General features: G+C 36.8%; 4 protein-coding genes across 6 annotated transcripts; 2 read left to right on the forward strand and 2 right to left on the reverse strand.

The window, feature by feature from the left end:
• Positions 1–732: 732 nt before the first annotated feature.
• Positions 733–3,620, forward strand: LOC109851680 (N-alpha-acetyltransferase 40). 3 transcript variants are annotated; one of them, XM_020421989.1, is made up of 5 exons: positions 733–950; positions 1,053–1,178; positions 1,265–1,653; positions 1,768–1,926; positions 3,484–3,620. In XM_020421989.1, exons 2-5 carry the CDS (start codon positions 1,173–1,175, stop codon positions 3,563–3,565), a joined length of 636 nt encoding a protein of 211 aa, XP_020277578.1. In that variant the 5' UTR covers positions 733–950; positions 1,053–1,172; the 3' UTR covers positions 3,566–3,620. The 3 variants fall into 3 exon arrangements, with proteins under 3 accessions (XP_020277578.1, XP_020277576.1, XP_020277579.1); XM_020421987.1 differs by having other exon boundaries at positions 1,069–1,178; XM_020421990.1 differs by having other exon boundaries at positions 1,069–1,178; positions 1,265–1,566.
• LOC109851679 (alpha-mannosidase 2) lies at positions 1,960–8,763 on the reverse strand. The gene is made up of 8 exons (XM_020421986.1): positions 8,584–8,763; positions 8,189–8,502; positions 6,756–8,113; positions 6,323–6,661; positions 5,760–6,068; positions 4,667–5,198; positions 4,407–4,559; positions 1,960–4,217 (listed from the first exon to the last, which is right to left on the reverse strand). The coding sequence occupies exons 2-8, from the start codon at positions 8,321–8,323 to the stop codon at positions 3,639–3,641; spliced, it is 3,405 nt and encodes a 1,134-aa protein (XP_020277575.1). The 5' UTR covers positions 8,324–8,502; positions 8,584–8,763; the 3' UTR covers positions 1,960–3,638.
• A 1,936-nt stretch (positions 8,764–10,699) lies between these two features.
• LOC109851667 (hemolymph lipopolysaccharide-binding protein-like) lies at positions 10,700–12,010 on the reverse strand. The gene has a single exon (XM_020421963.1). It carries the CDS (start codon positions 11,746–11,748, stop codon positions 10,999–11,001), a length of 750 nt encoding a protein of 249 aa, XP_020277552.1. The 5' UTR covers positions 11,749–12,010; the 3' UTR covers positions 10,700–10,998.
• A 69-nt stretch (positions 12,011–12,079) lies between these two features.
• Positions 12,080–19,890, forward strand: LOC109851666 (DNA polymerase epsilon catalytic subunit A). The gene is made up of 12 exons (XM_020421962.1): positions 12,080–12,128; positions 12,209–12,338; positions 12,420–12,540; positions 12,632–12,850; positions 12,976–13,199; positions 13,312–13,552; positions 13,633–13,949; positions 14,033–14,279; positions 14,351–14,903; positions 15,011–15,452; positions 15,527–15,764; positions 15,846–19,890. The coding sequence occupies exons 2-12, from the start codon at positions 12,259–12,261 to the stop codon at positions 19,863–19,865; spliced, it is 6,702 nt and encodes a 2,233-aa protein (XP_020277551.1). The 5' UTR covers positions 12,080–12,128; positions 12,209–12,258; the 3' UTR covers positions 19,866–19,890.
• The last annotated feature ends 32 nt before the right edge of the window (positions 19,891–19,922 follow it).

The raw sequence follows: 19,922 nt of genomic DNA on the forward strand, positions 1-19,922 counted from the left end.
TCTTTTTACTAGTGGCCGAAATCTCTGTCGGTATTAAATGTCAAATGGACATATATGTATAATCACAGATTATATATATATATATAAATTATATATATATACATAAAGAAATCTCATATTAACTCAATAATCGTACACTGTAATGAGATACTGTACTATTTAATGTAGTGAGAACTCGCGATTGAGGTGATTGTTAATTTGTAATAATGATGCAACTATTACAATGCGAACAAACATGGACAACAAATAAAGATACAACACACTTGTCTGAAAACTCAGGCGATTGTCATTACTCTTTTTATTATCTTTAATATTTTGTTTCTGTGTATCAAATTAAATTTAATATTAATTTTCTGTGTAATTCACAACGTTTGAAGCGTAATTGATCCAGTCCAGGTTTTCATAATCAAAAGGAATAAGCGGGGTGAAGTTTATACAGTCAAATCTCTATAATTCGAAAAGCTCTATAAGACGAAAATTTTGTTCATTCTCTTCCGCTCTGCGAAAAGGAAAAAAGGACTTCGATAAGTCGAAACCTCTACAGTTTGAAGGTTTTTGGCTGCGTTCCGAGTTGCGCATATGCGCTCATTTATCTATACTATATGTGACGTGTACTATAGATAAATGCGCGCATACGCGTAACTCGGAACGCAGCCTTTAGCTCTTCCCTTGAGATTCGAGTTATCGCAGTTCGACTGTATATATGTATATATATATATATATATGATCGATTACCAGAGGCCACTACTATTCAAGACCGGCGTGAACTGCTTTTAGGCTGCGTTCGAAGAGCGCGCTATCAACGCCGTGCGTCATTCTATCTTCGTTTGCATCTAATGAGCGATAAAGATAGAATGATGTAATGGTGCAGATGTAATAGCGCGCTCCTCGAACGCAGCGCGAACTCATTTCTGACTGTTTTACAGCCGTAAAAGAAGACAAAAACAGAGGTAAGCACGTTTCGATGGCAAGTTACAAAAAATAAACTTGACGTGAAAAATATAAGGTGATAATGTTTGTTATTCTGTCGATTTGATGACAATTTAATAAAGTGTTGTGCGCGAAAAGGTATCCGAGTTTCAGCGAAATACGTTCCGGGCGTTCTGTAACCCTACCTACTTAGCTACGACGGTTTAAGCGATAAAAGCGGGAATTTAGACTTCGAATTGGTCATGCAGGTCGGTTCATTGATTAACGATATTCTAGATAATTTATATGAATGATCGAGGAGAGTTTTATTAATTTTGTCTCTGTTCTTTTGCAGAGAAAAGCAAGGAAGACAAGGCGTCAGCTTTTGGCGGAAAAAGCAACGACGCAACAGCAACTGATCAACAAAGCGAATACTTTGGTGAATCCTTTAGAGACTCTGCACAAGTTCCATGAGTATGTCACAAAAGATAATTGTGTGATAAAACTTTCGTGTATCAGGGCAAAGGATGCACAACCGGAATGTGTCTCTTGGATATTTGACATTATGGAGAGAAATATGAAGAGCATGTACGAACAATCTAGTTGGGGCTGGAACGCAGCTGAGAAACAGGAGGAACTAACAGAAGACACAGCTTGGTATTTAATAGCATCATGTAATGACACTTTTGTGGGTTTTTCACATTTTCGGTTTGATGTCGATCATGGTGATATAGTATTATATTGGTATGTACATATATCTGAAACACACACACACACACACACACACACATGTGTGTATAAAATAAAATACAGTAATGTAAAAATTGAAGAAACATTTATATATATATATATATGTAGCTACGAATTACAATTGGAATTGGCATTCAGACGCAAGGGGCTTGGTTGTTTTATGATGTCAGCCCTGGAATCAATGGCAAAGCAAAACAAGATGATGAAAGTTGTTCTAACTGTTTTTAAACACAATCCATCAGCCATACAATTCTTTTACACTCTCGGGTAATTGAACATTTACTAATATTGATATAAATATTTATCAGCACAAATGTTTATCTGTTCTAACTAGTACAATCAAGTACATCATGGTGTCTTATGCACTTACAGATAAAGATATTTCGATTCACGTTAATTCTCTCTTCACCTTTAAGTTTATAAACATTTATAAAAGAAAACTTTTTGTGCAATGTAAATGCACAAAAACATTGTACTTGAGCGTACATAAGAAAGTAATAAATCAGTTTTTGCAAGAAGGGAAGAAGCTTTTCTCTTCTGCTGTTTTACTTTAGTTTTCAGTAGCAGTTGACAAAAACTGTTCACAGAGAAAAAACTCTTCTCTTCCCGCAGAATCAACTCATTGCTCTCTTGTACACATAGCGTGAAGTTTTTAAAGCCATTTGCATATGTACATTCTAAGAGTAATGTTTTTTTTAGAGCAGTGTATATACATTTTTATATATAATACAAGTGTATAAAATAGTTCTATGTAACCTAAGAGCTCATCTCACACACAATCCATATAATTGACTAGTACCAAAGTGTTCACTTTGATAAAGAAAGTTCTATCATGTTGATCTTCTCACTCAGTTCAATAACACTAAATGTCTTCAATTTGTTTCTTATAATCACTGTAAATCTTTTCCATCATATTTAAATATTTGAAGAATCATATAGTACAAAGTGTACAATATATGTTCCTTCGTATATTTTTATCATTGTATTTGTTTGCAACATACATTCATACTTAATATCTCTTCTTTTTGGCATAGCAGTTTTGACAATTAAATGCTCATACATAAAATAGAGAAGAATTTCTTATAATACAGAGTATATCAAAACAATATTGCCAAAATTGCTTGTTTTATCATTGTTTTAAAATACACCGTATATATAACGTTTACTTATAATTATTTTTTTGTGGTTTTTACGTATAATTGTTATTATATATACTTGATAGTGATTGGATCTGTGATTCAATATTACAAGTGTGTGTATTTGTGTCTATTTTTAACAGTAAGTCATAAAAAAAAAAAAAAAAAATATCAAGAGTAATGTTCTTGTATGACTTATAAAAGAGAAAATGATTTTAAATACAACTCCATTGTGTGTGATCAATTATGTAATTAATCCACTTAAATGTAAATTCAAAAAATCCAAATGTAGGGAAAATTTGTATATATACAGTCGTATTTGTATGAATATACATGGAAAAATTTTGATTTGAAAGTTTTGTTTACGAGATTTTGAGTAGACAAAACAACTAAAATTGATGTACTAAACATCAAATTATCGAATTGTATTAAAATGTCGGAGTAAGTACATAATGCGAGTAGATCACACGAGTTTTTGATTTATTTTGAAACTCATAGAAAAGAAATTCTACTCTTTTCTGCTTACGACAATAAATTATATGTAATTCTAAAACGATTTGTTACGTGTTGACTGCAGTTTGCTATTTATTACAATATATAGTCACACAAACACACACACACGCACGCGCATACATAACATAATTGAGCCAGTATAATAATTTTGTGTGTACTTATAATATTGTTTCAGATATAAATTGGACAATTCAAGTCCACCAGTCTCAGCGCACTTGGATTACATGATCTTGAGTAAACACAATTTACGCGAATAAGAAAAAAAAAAAAGAGAGAGAACAACACACGTTGAATACTCTTACAACACGCATTGAACACTCTTTTTCCCGTTTAAGATTGCGTTTTGTGAAACAAGATCGACAATATTTGATGCGGGCACAAGTTTATAACAGGCGACTTAAGAGACGGTCCAACATTGTGGAACGTAAGGGGCGCTTTGCTTATGGTCCAGTCTTCCATATCATTAAAGAATTTCGTCAAATCGATCTCTCCTGATTCCGAAACATTGAACCGTCGTAGGAGAGAATTGTTGAAGCAAGTGTCTAATGCCGATTGATGTAGCACCATACCGATACCTTTGCCAGCTCCCTCGGGAATGGGAAACACTCGGAGACTAACGACGTTTAAGTCTACTGGAAGATCGTATCGAAGAGGCGCGAAATGTGCGCGAAGATCGAACGGCAGAGAACTGTGATGGTGCAGCGCTACCACCGGGTGTAGCAATTCTTCTGACGCTAAATGACCACTCAAGGATAATAGTCCTGCGGGATGATTTGCGGGTGGTGTCGCACAATTTGTTTCCCTCTTTTCCAGAATCACTGTAAATACGTGATTCGTCAGCAGATTGTCCATTACGCCTTGTCCTAATCCTCGGTTGTCATCTTGAAGCAATCTTCTATCTTGCATAATCTATTACAAAAACAGATTAAGCGAATATGTTTAAACACACATTTTCGAAGTTTGCAGAAAAGAAAACATGTATTATTCAATGTGTAATTTGTAATATAAATTGTGTTATATTAACATATAAATTTTGTATTTGTTTTTATAACAAGCGCTAAATTTTTCTAAGCTTTTACCTATAGAGTCTTGATTTACCTCAAGTTGTCCGGATGCCATAGAGGCTACTCCTAATGGCTGCGCCGTGACTACTGTTAATCTAAATTTTTTATCCTCTATATACGCGCTCTCTGCCATTGGATAGTAGTTACCTTGAGTGGGAAGTTTGGGGAATCTTTGTCGTCGAATCATCTGAATTTTATAAGCGCGAAAAATGCATATATTATTTAATTTAATAAATTACACAAGCGTTAGTGGTAACTTCATGTAACGTAATTATGAGATAAAATGTTACTCACGTTAAGCCCATTTAAATCCGTGAAAAATTGATCGCCGGATATGATATCCGTGTTGAGACGCATCGCGAGTTCATAGTTTTGCGTTTCCGTTATGTCGACTTCGTTGAATATGTGCAATCCGAGTCCGTCGCTCCCGGGTGAGTTGAACAACGTGCAGGTATGCCGCACGTACGCCAATTCTATAAACACTCTTGACAAAATGGGCCCGACTGTTAGATGAACAATTGCTCTGCCGTCCATAAATACTAGATCCGGTTCCGGTTTGTCGGGCAGGAACAAATAAGCGCCACTTTTGTCTTTACCGGAACCTCTAGTTCCGTATTTTACGAATTCCAGATGCACGGGAACCGTGGTGTTTCCGATTCGCAAGGCTTTCAGCAGACCAGATTTTCCGAAAGAGGCGGCTAATTCCGGCCGTTGAACAATGGAAAATTCCTGCGTATGCGGCAAAATCGTCAAGTGATCGAAACCAGGTACTGATGGAATGCTGATATCAGTGTTAAAAACAGTGATATTGGCTGGATAAACGTCCCTGTTGAAAGAAAAAAAACAAATTATCTGACTTGTTTTTTTATTCTTTGATACTATATGTGTTAAACACCGTGATTATTTTGAAAGATGATTGAAAACGCGCGAGCAAACAGTTGATATCCAAAAACCGTCTTGTAAAAAAATTGTTGAAAAATTGTTTATTGTCTTTCATACGTGTATAAAAAAATGTGTTGATCCAAATTGAATGTATAAATTCAGTAAAGTTGAACCAACCCAAGCTGTAATGAAAGTAATATATTAAATCTTGATATATCAATACGTTTCGATTTTAAGTCATTTCTCAATTGATGATGTACATTTAAATCAACAATCACTTCGTGACTAAATAATAGACAATACAGAATTTATATTAATTCAATTTTATAAACTACATAATTTAATGCAAAATAATGTCAAATTATTAAAGGTATGGCACTATCACAAGTCAAACATCTTAAGGGTCAAAGTTAGATTTGTCAGAATTAATATATTCAATTTGGATTAACTGTTAAAAATCCGTTCCTTATGTTAGTAAATGTGTTATGTGTTATTGTTTCCTTACTTGGTATACGTCGCTTTGTGCAATGCGTGAACTATGTATGTTGTAATACCAAGTCCTGGCACAGTAACTAAAAACGATAGTTCGTATCTAGCTGCGGATAACGCGGCTGCGCCAACCCAGACGGGAGAGATTTGACACTTGACACTTTGACCTTTACGATCCGTAACTCTGACAAATGGCGTCGATACAATCAGAGTTTGTACCTTTGTTCTTTGTCTCGGGAGAGAATTGTAAAAGATAATTGATTTTGAGGGATTATCATCTCCGAGACTGAGAACATGCTTCTCGCCTGCGCTCGTGTGATGCGATCTTTTGAAAAATAAAATTTATATATATTACATAGTCCGCCTTAGTGCTAAAAAAAAACTAATATGGAAAATATTAAAATTTAATCCAGCGGCACACAATGCTTTTTGCAATTATCATGTTCACCACATATAAATATGACTCGTACAAGCAATTCAGTAAGCAAAAAAGCATCGTGTGCCACTGGCTTTAATTTTTTTTTTGTCAAATTCTCGATGTTAGTACTTTTAGCGCTAAGCTGTGACATCGAATTATACCTTGTCTCGTCCAGTGAGAAATATACAGCTTCTACATCTATGGGCGATGTTTGACGTGTTCTTAACAAGTGTGCTACAGACTGTTGAAGTACATGAGCGGAATTATTCAACGCCGCTATCATTTTCTGAGCGTAATCTATGACAACATTATCTCTGGAAGTCCCAGTAACTCCGTCGTGATGTTGAAACAACGAGTGCCACATTCTGGCTTTGCTCAGACGGGATGCGAGATTTCCTTCCACCAATTCATCGTTGCCTTTAGCCCAACCTATAGCAGCTAATGCTTCCGATCCTCTCAGAGAACCCAGTAATACACGATCCAATCGTTTGTGAAAAGGTCTAGATACAGATTTAAACATATATTACGTTAGATATTACTTATATATACGTACACAGACTCATAAGAATTTAAGAAATACTAATAAGCTAGTACCTGGAGGTATAGTATCCGCTCCAATAATGATCATCTCTGTCGGAATAAGTAAAGAAATCACCAGACAAAGTCGGAAATTCATTTAAATTGCGTTTTTCTCTGACCGCGTCGAAGTAATCGCTCAAAGTTCCAAATTGTATCTCGACGTTTAAACGTTTGTTTCCATTCATGTAGTCGAAAAGCTTTTGATAGTTATTATACTGCGCTTCCCATTCGGTGAGATGTGCATATCTAAAGTCATCGCCTAAAGGTGCAAGTACCACATTGGTTTTGAACAGCTGCGCTTTCTTGCGATATTGATCCAACAAGAGCATCGCTCTTTCGCCTACATTCGCTTTCGTTATGGTCTTCGGCGGGACTTTCCACGGACAACTCAGACCAAAATTCTGCATTCTATAGAAATCAAATTGGCAGCACACCTTCGGATCCGGCCCACATGTGTGAGGAACATCGTAACTGTAAAACGGCATAACATGAGTAAATAATTCTGTAGTGCCGTCATTGTCCCACAATTGTCGCCAACGAAATTCCAGATTTTTATCCTTAGCCAATTTCTTCTTGACCGAATAATGAACTCTCTGTATCAAGAGATTTTCCAACCCTGAATTCTTTAAAAGATACGGCATGGTAGGAGAAAGCCCAAACGGATCAATGGCCCATCCCGAATTCGATGTATAATCCAAATTGTATTTTAACCATTGATGACCCTCCGTCAATTGCGTCAGTTGAGCAAACCAATGAGACACAGATTCATCCGGCATTACCCAGCCTCCTGTAACAATCTCTAATTGTCCGTCGTGTATGAGGCGACGTACTTCATCCTTTATTATTTTCGATTGATCGTCCCACCAGAGTTTAAAAAATGATATTTCCGCCCAAATGAACTTGCGTCTTCTGTCCTCGCTCAACTTGGTTACCATATTGTTTAATATACTTCTAGTTTGAAAAGTATAGTATTTCTCAAAAGTATTTAACCAACCAGGGTCATTGTGGGAATGAGGTACAACAAAAACTTTTAATTTTCTGTTAGGATGCCATTGCTTTTCATCGTACCCAATGTCCCAGCCTTGCTTCCAAACTCCGCCGTCTGGATTATCAAATTCCAATTGTTTATACAGTTCCAACATTTGTATGTCAACCTCTGGAACTTTTTGAATGTTGAAATTACACGTGAGACTCTTTCCTGAATGCGAAATTGTAGAATCGGAATTATTTATATGATTGGCTGTTTGCATAACTGACACAAAATTATGTTTAATTTTTGCTGCTTGTTCCTGCAAGGCATTCATTACTTTATGATGTTTATCGAAGTCTTTCTCTAATTTTGTGAGTCTGTTCTCAAAATGAAGCCATTGATTCTGAAAGAAACAAATAACATTTGTAGCAAATGTAAATTTTTACTACACTCTGTATATTTATAAAAAGTAACTTACATCATTCATAGAAAGCTTAGCACCCTGTCCAGGTGGAAAGAGAGTTAAATCCATCATCAGATAGATCATTACACAGCAGGCAAGGATCAGGCCTACTCCGAGAATGGCCATGGTTCTCACAGGTCTAGTCCTCATTGTTACGAATGTTTCTTCTTCGGTAATTTTTCAGCTTAATGTTTTTTTTTTTTTTTTTTTTTTTTTTTTTTTTTTAATGTTTTTTTTTTTTTTTTTTTTTTTTTTTACAGCTGTTGTAAAACTTCAAACTTGAGCGACCGGACGAATCTTTCCAATTCTAACCTCTCGATGTATTTTAACTACATAAGAGAAATCAACTGTGTTGTAAAGTTTTGACGAGAACACTTCAAATCCGATAACGAACACACGAGATTACAAACCCCCGTATTTATTTCAGTCGCAGCAGTGCAAACACTTTTAAAAATGTACAATTCCACATCCTCTCTTCCATCTCTTAGCTATTATTTGACGACTTAAATCAACAAACATCATCTATCGTTACTACATACGTATCATTGACACTCGGGTAGATACTAAACCTATAGATTGTAAACTTGGCCCTTTAACTCGTGCAAAAAAGTACACATAGCTGCGTTCCGTTTATTAACGTCACTTCTTGAAAATCTATAGTTCACATAACTCATGTTATAGATATGTTCCGTACTAGAAGCGAATTTTTGAACGCAACATGTAGTATACAGTTGCCGCGCGTGTAACAACTATACGGGCGGCATCCCATTGAGCGGAAATCCATAGCAAAACGTAATGCGCGGAACCAGCGCGACCAATCGTAGTCACAGAAAAAGCGAAGGAAAAAAAACGGAATGGCTATGATTGATCGAACCGGTTCGCGCAATTCGCTATGGATTTTCGCTCAATGAAACGCCGCCCTAAGCTCTGTGCTGTCCTTTTGCACGTGAATGCACACTCATTCGCGGATCTTCATTAACTCAGAATTTGTTAATTATTGCGAATCTTGCAAAGTGGTAAAGAATTTTTCGACTTAGTACAATCTTCTCTACACTTGCTCACAAATAATTGTATTACGGAACACCATAACTTATATAAAATTTATAGCTTATGTTTATAGGAAATAAGAAAAAAGTAATAGAGATGTTCAGAGAAATGAAGATTTTTATTATTTAATTATAAAAAAAACGCTATAAATTTTTACATATTAGAATGTATCATATATCTTATCAGAAGAATCAAAAGAAAGTAACTATTCAGCAATATATTTGAGAACAGAAATATATTAAGTATAAAATACAGAAGTATACATTTATAATCTAAAGTACACTGGCTTCAAAATTGAGAAGAGAATTTTAATGCGCGCATAGAGAAAGAAAAGCGAGGAAAGTGGGAATAGCGTTGCGACGGGATACTCGCTGGTAACCAGTGGCTGTAGAGCGAGAGGGTTTTCTCTGTTAGGAAAGATACGTGAAATAAACGAGTTTCCATCCATTCGGTTTCTCTTTTTTATTTAAAAAATCCAGTGTAGTTAAATATTTTCTTTAAAATTATAAAATTTTATTTTCCAGACTTTGCGGAAAACTTCGTCGCGAAACAAAATAATCTCTTAATAAAAAGCTTGTTGATGTGAAACCTAATATAAAAATATACGCTATTCCGTGTAAAATGATTTATCATACTGTATGATAGAATTGACTTCTTATTCGGATTACGCACACGCAATTAAAAATGAGAATATGTGTTTCCGAAGAATTTTGCTCAAGTTGGTACACAATTAACATTTTTCGTAATTATACGTATATTTTTGATCTTTTATATTTTAAGAAATAATAGGTAGGATTCTAGTAATATGGCGGGCACCAAAATGACAAAGATTTTACGAACAAAAAATAAAAAAATGTTAAAGAATATTATTCATTTTAATATTTTTTTCATACTAAACTAAAGAAAAAATATTAAAATGAATATAAAATACTATTATTTAACATATTTCGTGTGTTAATTTTACATGTAATAACTATAAAAATCCAAAGTTTTTAAATTATAATTTTATAGTAAGTTTTTTTAATGGCCAATTCAAGATTTGTAACATTATTTTCAATCATAAATCAATGTCTCTCAAGACATTTTAAAAGCTCTGTGTTATTGGACCATAAATACAATTTATCTGTTCTTTTTTTTTTATTTATTTCTTTCATTGACAGAAAATCAATAGCAAGCAAGACTGCAGTACTAGGATTCAACAAGGATCAACGTATAATTTGTGTTAATGAAATGCAATACATCAGTTGAAAATGTGAAACGAAATCGAAACGAAAGGGTGTAGTCAGTCTTTTTCCTCTCGCGACCATAATCCATTACTAGAGCAAATTCTCCATTCCCATAAAAATTGATATGGGTAATTCTCAAAGAACGTAATCTCCGTGGACTGTAATCTCCGTGGTATATTGACATAAAAAACATAGATAAGTTTTTTATATTGCATAGTCACGTATTCATATTACGAATGGTGACTTAAAATGGTATAAAAAAACATAATTCACCGCTATCCGTTAGTTAATAATAATTATTTTTTATCAAAACTGAAAGTTGAAATTTACGCGTTCACACTGCTTTCGGAGAGCGCACTATCTGCGCTATTGCGCTATCGTTCTATCTTTATCGCTCATTAAATGTAAAAAACATAGTTAAAATGACGATAGTTCGTTATACATACTTTGAACTTGATTCTATACGAACCTTTTCTTTAATTGGATAAAAAATATTTATTTATACCTTACAAACAAGTGTTGGCATTGTTAAGTGTGCCGAGTTAATTTTTCTCACTGCAGCTTCAACCGTGGTAGCTCGCAAAAGAACGGAAATGAAACTTCGCACGCGACATCGTCCATGCCACCGTCTTTTACCAGAGCGCCACAGTGTTGTTTGCCTTCTCCGTTATCGGGTTGTCCGCCCCATTTATTGCTCCATTTGTTATAACCAGCTTTTGCTAGCGAATCTCCCAATATCGTGACCCACTCGCCTTCCTTATAAAGATCGTGCACACCCAACAGAGCTTCGTTTGTGTACGGATATACCGAATCCTTAATAAATTCTGTTTGATTAAATATATCCAGGAGTACGCGCTCTTCGGCGAGGCTGTTGATGATGGCGAGATGACCGCCTTCCTCGATACACGTCTTCCTGGCTTCGTTCCATGTGGCGGGTCTTGTGTGCAACTTGTGCGCGCCGATACCCGCTGTGTAACGATAGTCATCCCGGTGGCCGCTTTGCATATGCGACATAAAGCACGTGTACATCATGCCAGGCATCAGTACGCTCTGGGTGTTAAACAGTTGCTGAAACATATGCGTTTGTTCATTGAGAATCGCCACGTTACCGACTATTGTCGGGCATGGGCAGGATTTTTGATCGTTGTCGTTGTTGTTGCCCGTCGTTGTCGACGGCTGCGCGTCCCTGTTTGGGGGAATCGTTGTCTGTTGAGTCGAAATGTCCGTCGGTATTGCCGAAACAAACGATTCTCGGTTAGCGCACAGCACGACCACGTTCAAGAGAAGTAAGACGAACGCCATAATTATTCGCAAACTCGCGTCGCGAAAATCAATCTGCGAACTGCTTTCTCGGGATTATCCGCGGCGATTGTTCTGTTACTTTTCAAAGTTGTTTGTCCGCGTATTTATCTCTTTCTCTTTGTATCGCAGTACAAAGGGTCGTGGATAAATGCGCGCGTATACCGAACATTTCCGAGCACTCACGGAATTAGACGAAGTCAGTGCTATCTTCTTATCGCTGATTGGCTGCGTTTCGATATTCCATGCCAGTACTAAAAATCTATGATTTCGGAACGCAGTCTTGTGATCATAGAAACGGGACGCATTTCTAAAAAGCGCGGGCTGCGACTGCGCACAACGAATATGAACATATGACAAATCTGCACAAATGTGCTTTAAACGTGAGACATTTTCCACTTGTCAGATTTTGTTGATGTGTGCAGTGTTCTTTTGGAAATATTAATATATTTATTTATTTTAGAGTATATATATATATATGTATGAAAAAACATTTCTGGGTTTGTGTTTGAAATGGAGACTTTAGAAAATACAGGAGCTTTTCGCCCACAGAAGACAAACAAAAATCCAAATCAAGAAGGCAATATTTCAGGGTATAATAAAGTTAACATATTTACATAGTGTCCCGTTCTCCTTTTTAAGTTTATTCACTCTACTTTATTTTTATTTTTCAGAGAAAATGCATTAGGAAGGTTACTTGAAATTAAAGAAAATATTAGAATTGATGCTGCTTATGGATTTCGTAGAGTTGCAGACTCAAAAGAAAGAATAGGATTTTTACTGAATATGCACGCAGTAAGAAGATTAAAAAAAAAAAGAAAATTGCAACACAAATCTGTTATAAATTAGTTATAATATTAATTTTTATAATTTTGTTTGTACACAGACTGAAATTGTAGAAGATGATAAGCGTCTGTTGAGTGGTGTGGATTACTACTTCATAGAGGAAGATGCCACACGATTTAAAGTATCCTTACCATATTTTCCATATTTTTACATTTTATGCCGCAAAGACACTCTTGTGGAAGTTTCCACGTTTTTATCTAAGAAGTATGTAGGAATTCTGATGAAAATTGAAACTGTTTACAAAGAAGATCTTGACTTGGTAAGACAATACATATATGAAATTAGATACTAGCATATATTAAGCAATAACTTTTAAATTAGATTTTTTGTTGATTATTACAAAACAAAACAACAGATTTTATTTCTTGCTTTAAATAATTTTAGCCTAATCATTTGATTGGTTTAAAACAACAATACTTGAAACTTTCTTTTGCAAATACTGTTGATTTAACAAAAGTCAAGCGAGATATTATGCGTGTCGTTAAAGTAAATAAAGAACGAGAGAAAAACAATTCTCACTATACAAACATGTTAGCAACTACCTTGCAATCAACTGAACAAGATAATAAACAAAGTTTAGGTCATATGGATAATATTCTTGATATTAGGTAATTATATATATATATTTTTATTTGGTTTAAGTTTTATTTATACTTTACGTTGTTTTTCAATTTTTATGTAATAAAATGCGATTGTTTTTTTTTTTTTTTTTTTTTGTAGGGAACATGACGTGCCTCATCATGTCCGAGTATCTATAGATGCTAATATATTTTGCGGAACTTGGTATTCTGTAAAGTCCAGAGGAAGTGAACCGCCTATGATTACTCGAAAAGAAGGGATGATCGAACCACCTGACCCTATTGTGTTAGCATATGATATTGAAACTACAAAATTACCATTGAAGTTTCCAGATTCAAGTATCGATCAAATTATGATGATATCATACATGATAGATGGACAGGTAATGTATATATAAGATTTTTGTATCTCTCAGATTGCTTTTAAAAGAAAGTTATTTTATATTGAATATTTTTCTCTTAGGGATACTTAATAACAAACAGAGAATTAATCTCGGCGGACATAGAAGATTTTGAATATACACCAAAACCAGAATTTGAAGGCCCATTTACTATATTCAATGAGCCTAATGAAAAGGCGACGATAGAAAGATTTTTTGATCATATCAATGAAATAAAACCTCATATATTTGTAACATATAACGGTGATTTTTTCGACTGGCCATTTGTTGAAGCTCGGGCAGCTGTACACAACATGAACATGAAGGAAAGAATTGGTTTTTCTAAGAATCGTGATGGTGTTTACGTCAGCAGGTCTGCTATGCATATGGATTGCTTATGGTGAGAAAAACTATTTCATTAAATATATAATGAATTTAATAATTTTCGTGAATATTTCATTATAAAGTATTTTCTGGTTAAAGTTGGGTAAGGCGTGACTCTTACCTCCCAGTTGGCTCTCAGAATTTAAAAGCTGTTGCCAAAGCTAAGTTGAGATATGATCCAGTCGAACTTGATCCAGAGGATATGTGCAGATTAGCATTAGAAGAACCAGAAGTTTTGGCGAATTATTCTGTTTCTGACGCTGTGGCAACATTTTATCTTTATCAAAAGTACATTCATCCTTTCATATTCGCGTTATGTACCATTATTCCTATGGAACCTGATGAGGTAAGAAAAATTTATGTTTTGGTTAAAACATGATATTTGCTGAAGATATGTACGCTCTGACTTATTTATAGGTTCTTAGAAAGGGATCTGGAACGCTGTGTGAATCGCTTCTCATGGTGCAGGCGTTTAGAGCCAATATTATATTTCCTAACAAACAAGAAAGCGAACTAAATAAATTGACAAAAGATGGTCATTTATTGGATCAAGAAACTTATGTGGGTGGACATGTGGAAGCGCTGGAGTCCGGCGTTTTCAGAGCTGATATTCCTTGTCGCTTTAAAATTGTACCAAGCGCTATAGATCAGTTAATGACCGGTGTAGAAAAAGCTTTGAAACATACGATAGAAGAAGAGGAAAAAGTACCTATTCAAATGGTCACAAATTTTGATAAAATAGTGGATGAAGTTAAGGGAAAGTTGCAGGCTCTCAAAGATCAACCTTTGAGATTAGAAAATCCTGTAATTTATCACTTGGATGTAGGCGCCATGTATCCGAACATTATTTTGACCAACAGACTGCAACCTTCCGCGATAGTGAATGAAATGGATTGCGCGGTTTGCGATTACAATAAACCTGATGCTGTTTGTCAGAGGAAGATGAAATGGATGTGGAGGGGCGAATATCGTAAGTTTAGATTTAAAGTGCATTTTATTTTTTACTCATTTTTTAAATGACTCGTTTGTAATTTAAATTTTAAATTTTTACTTATATAACTATATAAATAATTTTAGTTCCTGCAAGTTTGGGTGAATATCAAAGAGTCAAGTTGCAATTGGAAACTGAAAGATTTCCATCGCAGTTTCCTGGTGGTTCTAAAAGAGCTTTTCATGAATTAAGCGCAACTGAACAAGCGATGTTTCAAAAAAAGAGGCTTACTGAATACTGTAAAAAGGCTTATAAAAAAGTCAAAATTACTAGAACGGAAGAGAGAACGCAAACAGTTTGTCAGAAAGAAAATTCATTTTATGTAGACACTGTGAGAGCATTTAGAGACAGAAGATATGAATACAAAGCGTTAACTAAGGTTGCCAAAAAGCAAGTAGCAACAGCGATCGCGAAAGGGGATGCAGCTGACATAAAATCTGCCAAGAATAGAGAAGTTTTATATGACTCTCTTCAACTTGCTCACAAGTGTATTCTCAATTCCTTTTATGGTTATGTTATGAGAAAGGGGTAAGTTAAAATTTTCTTTCAAACTCGAGTTTTTCAAATTTTTCTTACAAACGTTATTATATTTAAATTTATAGGGCACGATGGCATAGTATGGAAATGGGTGGTATTGTATGTTACACAGGAGCTCATATCATCATGAAAGCTAGAGAAATCATAGAACAGATTGGTCGTCCATTGGAATTGGATACCGACGGTATATGGTGCATATTACCTGCATCTTTCCCGGATTCTATTATAGTTCACACTACTCAAGAAAAGAAATCCAAATTCACGATTTCGTATCCAAATGCAGTTCTCAATTTTATGGTGAAGGTACGAAAAAAGAAGCATGTGTGTGTGTGTGTGTGCATATGTTTCTTCCTCTCTAATCGATCAATTTAATTTTTCACACAGGATCAATTTACAAATGAAGTATATCACGAGCTTACGGACAGAGATAATTTAACATACGAGATCAGAAGCGAGAATTCTATATTTTTCGAAGTCGACGGTCCGTATCTGGCGATGGTGTTGCCCGCTGCCAAAGAAGAAGGAAAAAAATTAAAGAAACGTTACGCAGTTTTTAACTTCGACGGTTCGCTGGCTGAATTAAAAGGTTTTGAAGTAAAAAGAAGGGGCGAACTACAATTGATAAAAATCTTTCAAGCTTCCGTTTTTGAATCGTTTTTAAAAGGTGACACGTTAGAGGAATGTTACGCTTCGGTTGCGAAAGATGCCGATTATTGGCTGGACTTGCTTTACAGCAAGTGCGAGAACATGCCCGATTCCGAATTATTCGAACTCATATCCGAGAATAAATCTATGTCGCGTAAATTGGAAGAATACGGTGCTCAAAAATCGACCTCAATCTCTACGGCTAAGAGATTAGCCGAATTCTTGGGTGACGAGATGGTTAAAGACGCGGGTTTAGCTTGTAGATATATCATAGCGAACAAACCGCAAAGCGCACCGGTCACCGAGCGTGCGATACCGCTAGCGATTTTTCAATCAGAACCGGCTGTGCGAAGGCATCATCTGAAGAAATGGCTGAAAGATCCCACTTTGTACAGCGATAACATAAGAGATATCTTAGACTGGAATTATTATATCGAACGACTCGGGAGTGCCATTCAAAAAATAATCACTATACCCGCGGCGATGCAAGGCTTGCCTAATCCGGTTCCGCGAGTACAGCATCCACCTTGGTTACATAAGAAGGTTACGGAGAAAAGCGCGTCACACCGTCAGAAAAAGATCACAGATATATTTACTGTGTCCGTTAAAGAAAGCACTGACACCACCGAGGAACCTCGCGACATCGAGGATCTCGCAGGACCATCGACTAGTTTCAAGAACTCATCGGTTTCAATCGTTAACAAGAGGAAGCGGTTGCATTCGGATGAAGACGAGGCAGTTCGAGCCAAAAGTTGGAAGGAAGCTCTGGGTTCACCTCCGCCCATGGGGAAAACGAGAGAAGAAATGCTCAAGTGGTTGGAGTTTCATAAAAAGAAATGGGCCTTCCAGGCTAAACAGAGACATCAGCATCGACAAAAAAGAAGCAAGACAAGCGACAACGATAACGTCGGCTGGGGAGTGATACGAAACGCGAACACGTCTACTATGACTGGTTTCTTGAGACGTGCTCAAAGGAAATTGTTAGAAACTCCTTGGCAGATTGTCCAGTTATCGGAAACGGGCGAACCTGGCATGTTTCGGTTATGGATATTGGTCGACACGCAGCTACATCAAGTGCGTCTCGTAGTACCTCGCATATTTTACGTGAATACTCGTAAAGCGAGACCGGACCCAGGACCTAATGAACTCTGGAAGAAGAGCTTCAAATCCTTACCACGTTCTCGTCCGGTATACAATCTGTATCGATATGCCCTGCCGGAATCTCTGTTTCAGAAGCATAGTCGGGAGCTTCTAGAAGACTTGAGTAAACCAGAAATCGAAGGAATTTACGAGACGCAAATGTCGCTGGAATTCCGAGCTATATTGCAATTAGGATGCGTGTGTATAGTCGATCCACGTGCAGCGCGCAGAATGGCAGACGGAGCAGACACGTTTACTCTGGATCAGTTGGAATACAAAAGCATCGCCTTTCATCCTTATATCCAACAAACTGAGGCGATTAACTATATATTCCTCTATCATCATTGGAGCTCAAATCATCAAAGAGCGTTATGGGGCTTGTTTTTAAGCGCCAGCAAGAAGACTCACGTATTCGTTTTGGATTCGGTCACAACAAATCAATTGCCAAATATGAGTACATTATACACGCAAGAACGTAAAGCAACGTTGGAGAAGAGCGGTGAGGACAAAATAAACAGACTGCCAAAAACCATGCAGTTTACGGTGCAGGTCGAAACGAGCTTTCAACAAATATGTCGGATGTTGCAGTCTATTTTGACGACATACAAAAACGAAGGTCACGGAGCCACGATTATCGTTAATCAAACCGCAATCGACAAAACGACACTGACCACCGAAATGCCACTGCTCAATGAATTTCCTCTCATTAACACGCACGTGCGGGACGTCGAGAATCTGTACGGCACGTTAGAGTGGCAAAAGATAGGCGCGAGGATGATGATACGACATTACTTGAAGAGCCAGCAGATCGTCGAATTAATGGCGGAACAATGTCGTTTCTTTCACGCACCAATTGGAAACATACCCGCGGATCCTACTCTTTTCGGTACGGATTTATTTTACGCCAGACACTTGCACAGAAACAACTTTGTCCTGTGGTGCTCGCCCACGGAGAAGCCCGATTTAGGCGGCAGCGAGAACGACGATAACAGATTGCTGACGGATTTTGAAGAGAGCTCGAGCTGCGCCGCGAACAATTCGGGCTCATATTCCAGCGTGTGCGTCCAGTTGGATGTGGAAAGTCTGGCGGTCAACGCGTTGCTGCAGTATCATCATATTCACGACATAGACGGGACGAGTACGTTTGTGGCGTTTCACAATCAGCAACGTCCGTCTGTTCAGGATATGGCGACTGGCAACGACGCGACAATTATTCCCAGTTACGATGAGATCACTCTCTGCAATCCGGCATTTAAAACGTTGCGCAGTATGGTAAACGCCTGGATACTCGATGTGTCCATGTATAAAAACGTGTTCGCGGATTATCAACTGATTCACTTCTATCGATGGCTAAGATCCCCGAGTGCTCTGCTTTACGATCCCGCTCTACGTCGTACTCTGCACACTTACATGAAGAAGTTGTATATACAATTGATAGCGGAATTCAAAGTATTGGGTTGTATCATAGTCTTTGCAAACTTTAACAAGATCATCGTGTGCACGAAGAAGCGATCCGTGGGCGATGCTTTAGGCTACATAGAGTTCGTTGTTCAGACCATACGAAATAAGGAGCTGTTCCATGGCATCGAAATTACATTCGATCAGTGTTGGGAATATCTGATATGGCACGATTTGCACAATTATGCTGGTATCAAAGGGAAGATATCGAGGGATGCCGAAGACCAGGAGAGCGCCGAAAATGACGACGACGAGCCTGAAATAATAATGAATTGGAGCCTGATGGAGTGTTTACCCGACGAAGCGGGATGCCGATCAAGTTTCAGCGCTATAACAGCAGGATACATAAACGCGGTGTATCAATGTATGATGGAGAATGAAGCTAACAATACTGTGAGACCGAGACGAAGACTCAGTCAGTCTTCGTTCACACTTGGATTAGGCGCGTTAGAAAATGCAGCAGAATACGCGAAGAAATTGATATCGGGAGAAATGTCTCAAAGATTATTCAAAATAGTGCAAAAGATACATCGAAATTTACCGGAAAAGACATTAACTCTCGTAGACTATCCGAATTTGGATATGGGCGGAAAAGAAAGTATAAAGATCAATCCTGCCCTTGAATTAATCAAAGCATTATGCAAGATTTTGTCGTTGGACAAGGAAGTGGAATACGAGGTTTATAATTTGAAGGCGAATCTGTTACGGCTGATCGGGGTCAACAATTTCAGCGATAATGTCGAATGGAAGGATCCGTGTATTTCGTTTATTTTGCCAGAAGTCATATGCAAAGCGTGTAATCACACGAGAGACATTGATCTTTGCAAAGATCAGCACTGTGCGATTGAAAATAATACGCACTTGTGGAAATGTCCTATCTGCGATACCTCTTACGACAATACAGAAATAGAATTCTCGTTAATTGACAAATTGAATCGCAAAAGCATGGGTTACGTGTTGCAAGATCAGCAGTGTCGAAAGTGCAAAGAAATCAAGCGAGACAACATGAACATATTGTGTCCCTGTTCAGGCGAGTATGCCAATTTGATCTCGCGAAACGAAATCACAACACTTGTAAACATATGCAAGTCCGTAGCCAAAAAATGTAAAATGAATATCTTATCAGAGATAGTGGATAACGCAAAACTCATTATTAGTTAAATAAATAACAATAAATTCTCTCTTCACACATCAACCATTTATTTTCTCACCTATCTT

Source organism: Pseudomyrmex gracilis, unplaced genomic scaffold, assembly GCF_002006095.1.
Source record: "Pseudomyrmex gracilis isolate BER0280 unplaced genomic scaffold, ASM200609v1 scaffold_19, whole genome shotgun sequence".
Taxonomy (NCBI): Eukaryota; Metazoa; Arthropoda; class Insecta; order Hymenoptera; family Formicidae; genus Pseudomyrmex; species Pseudomyrmex gracilis.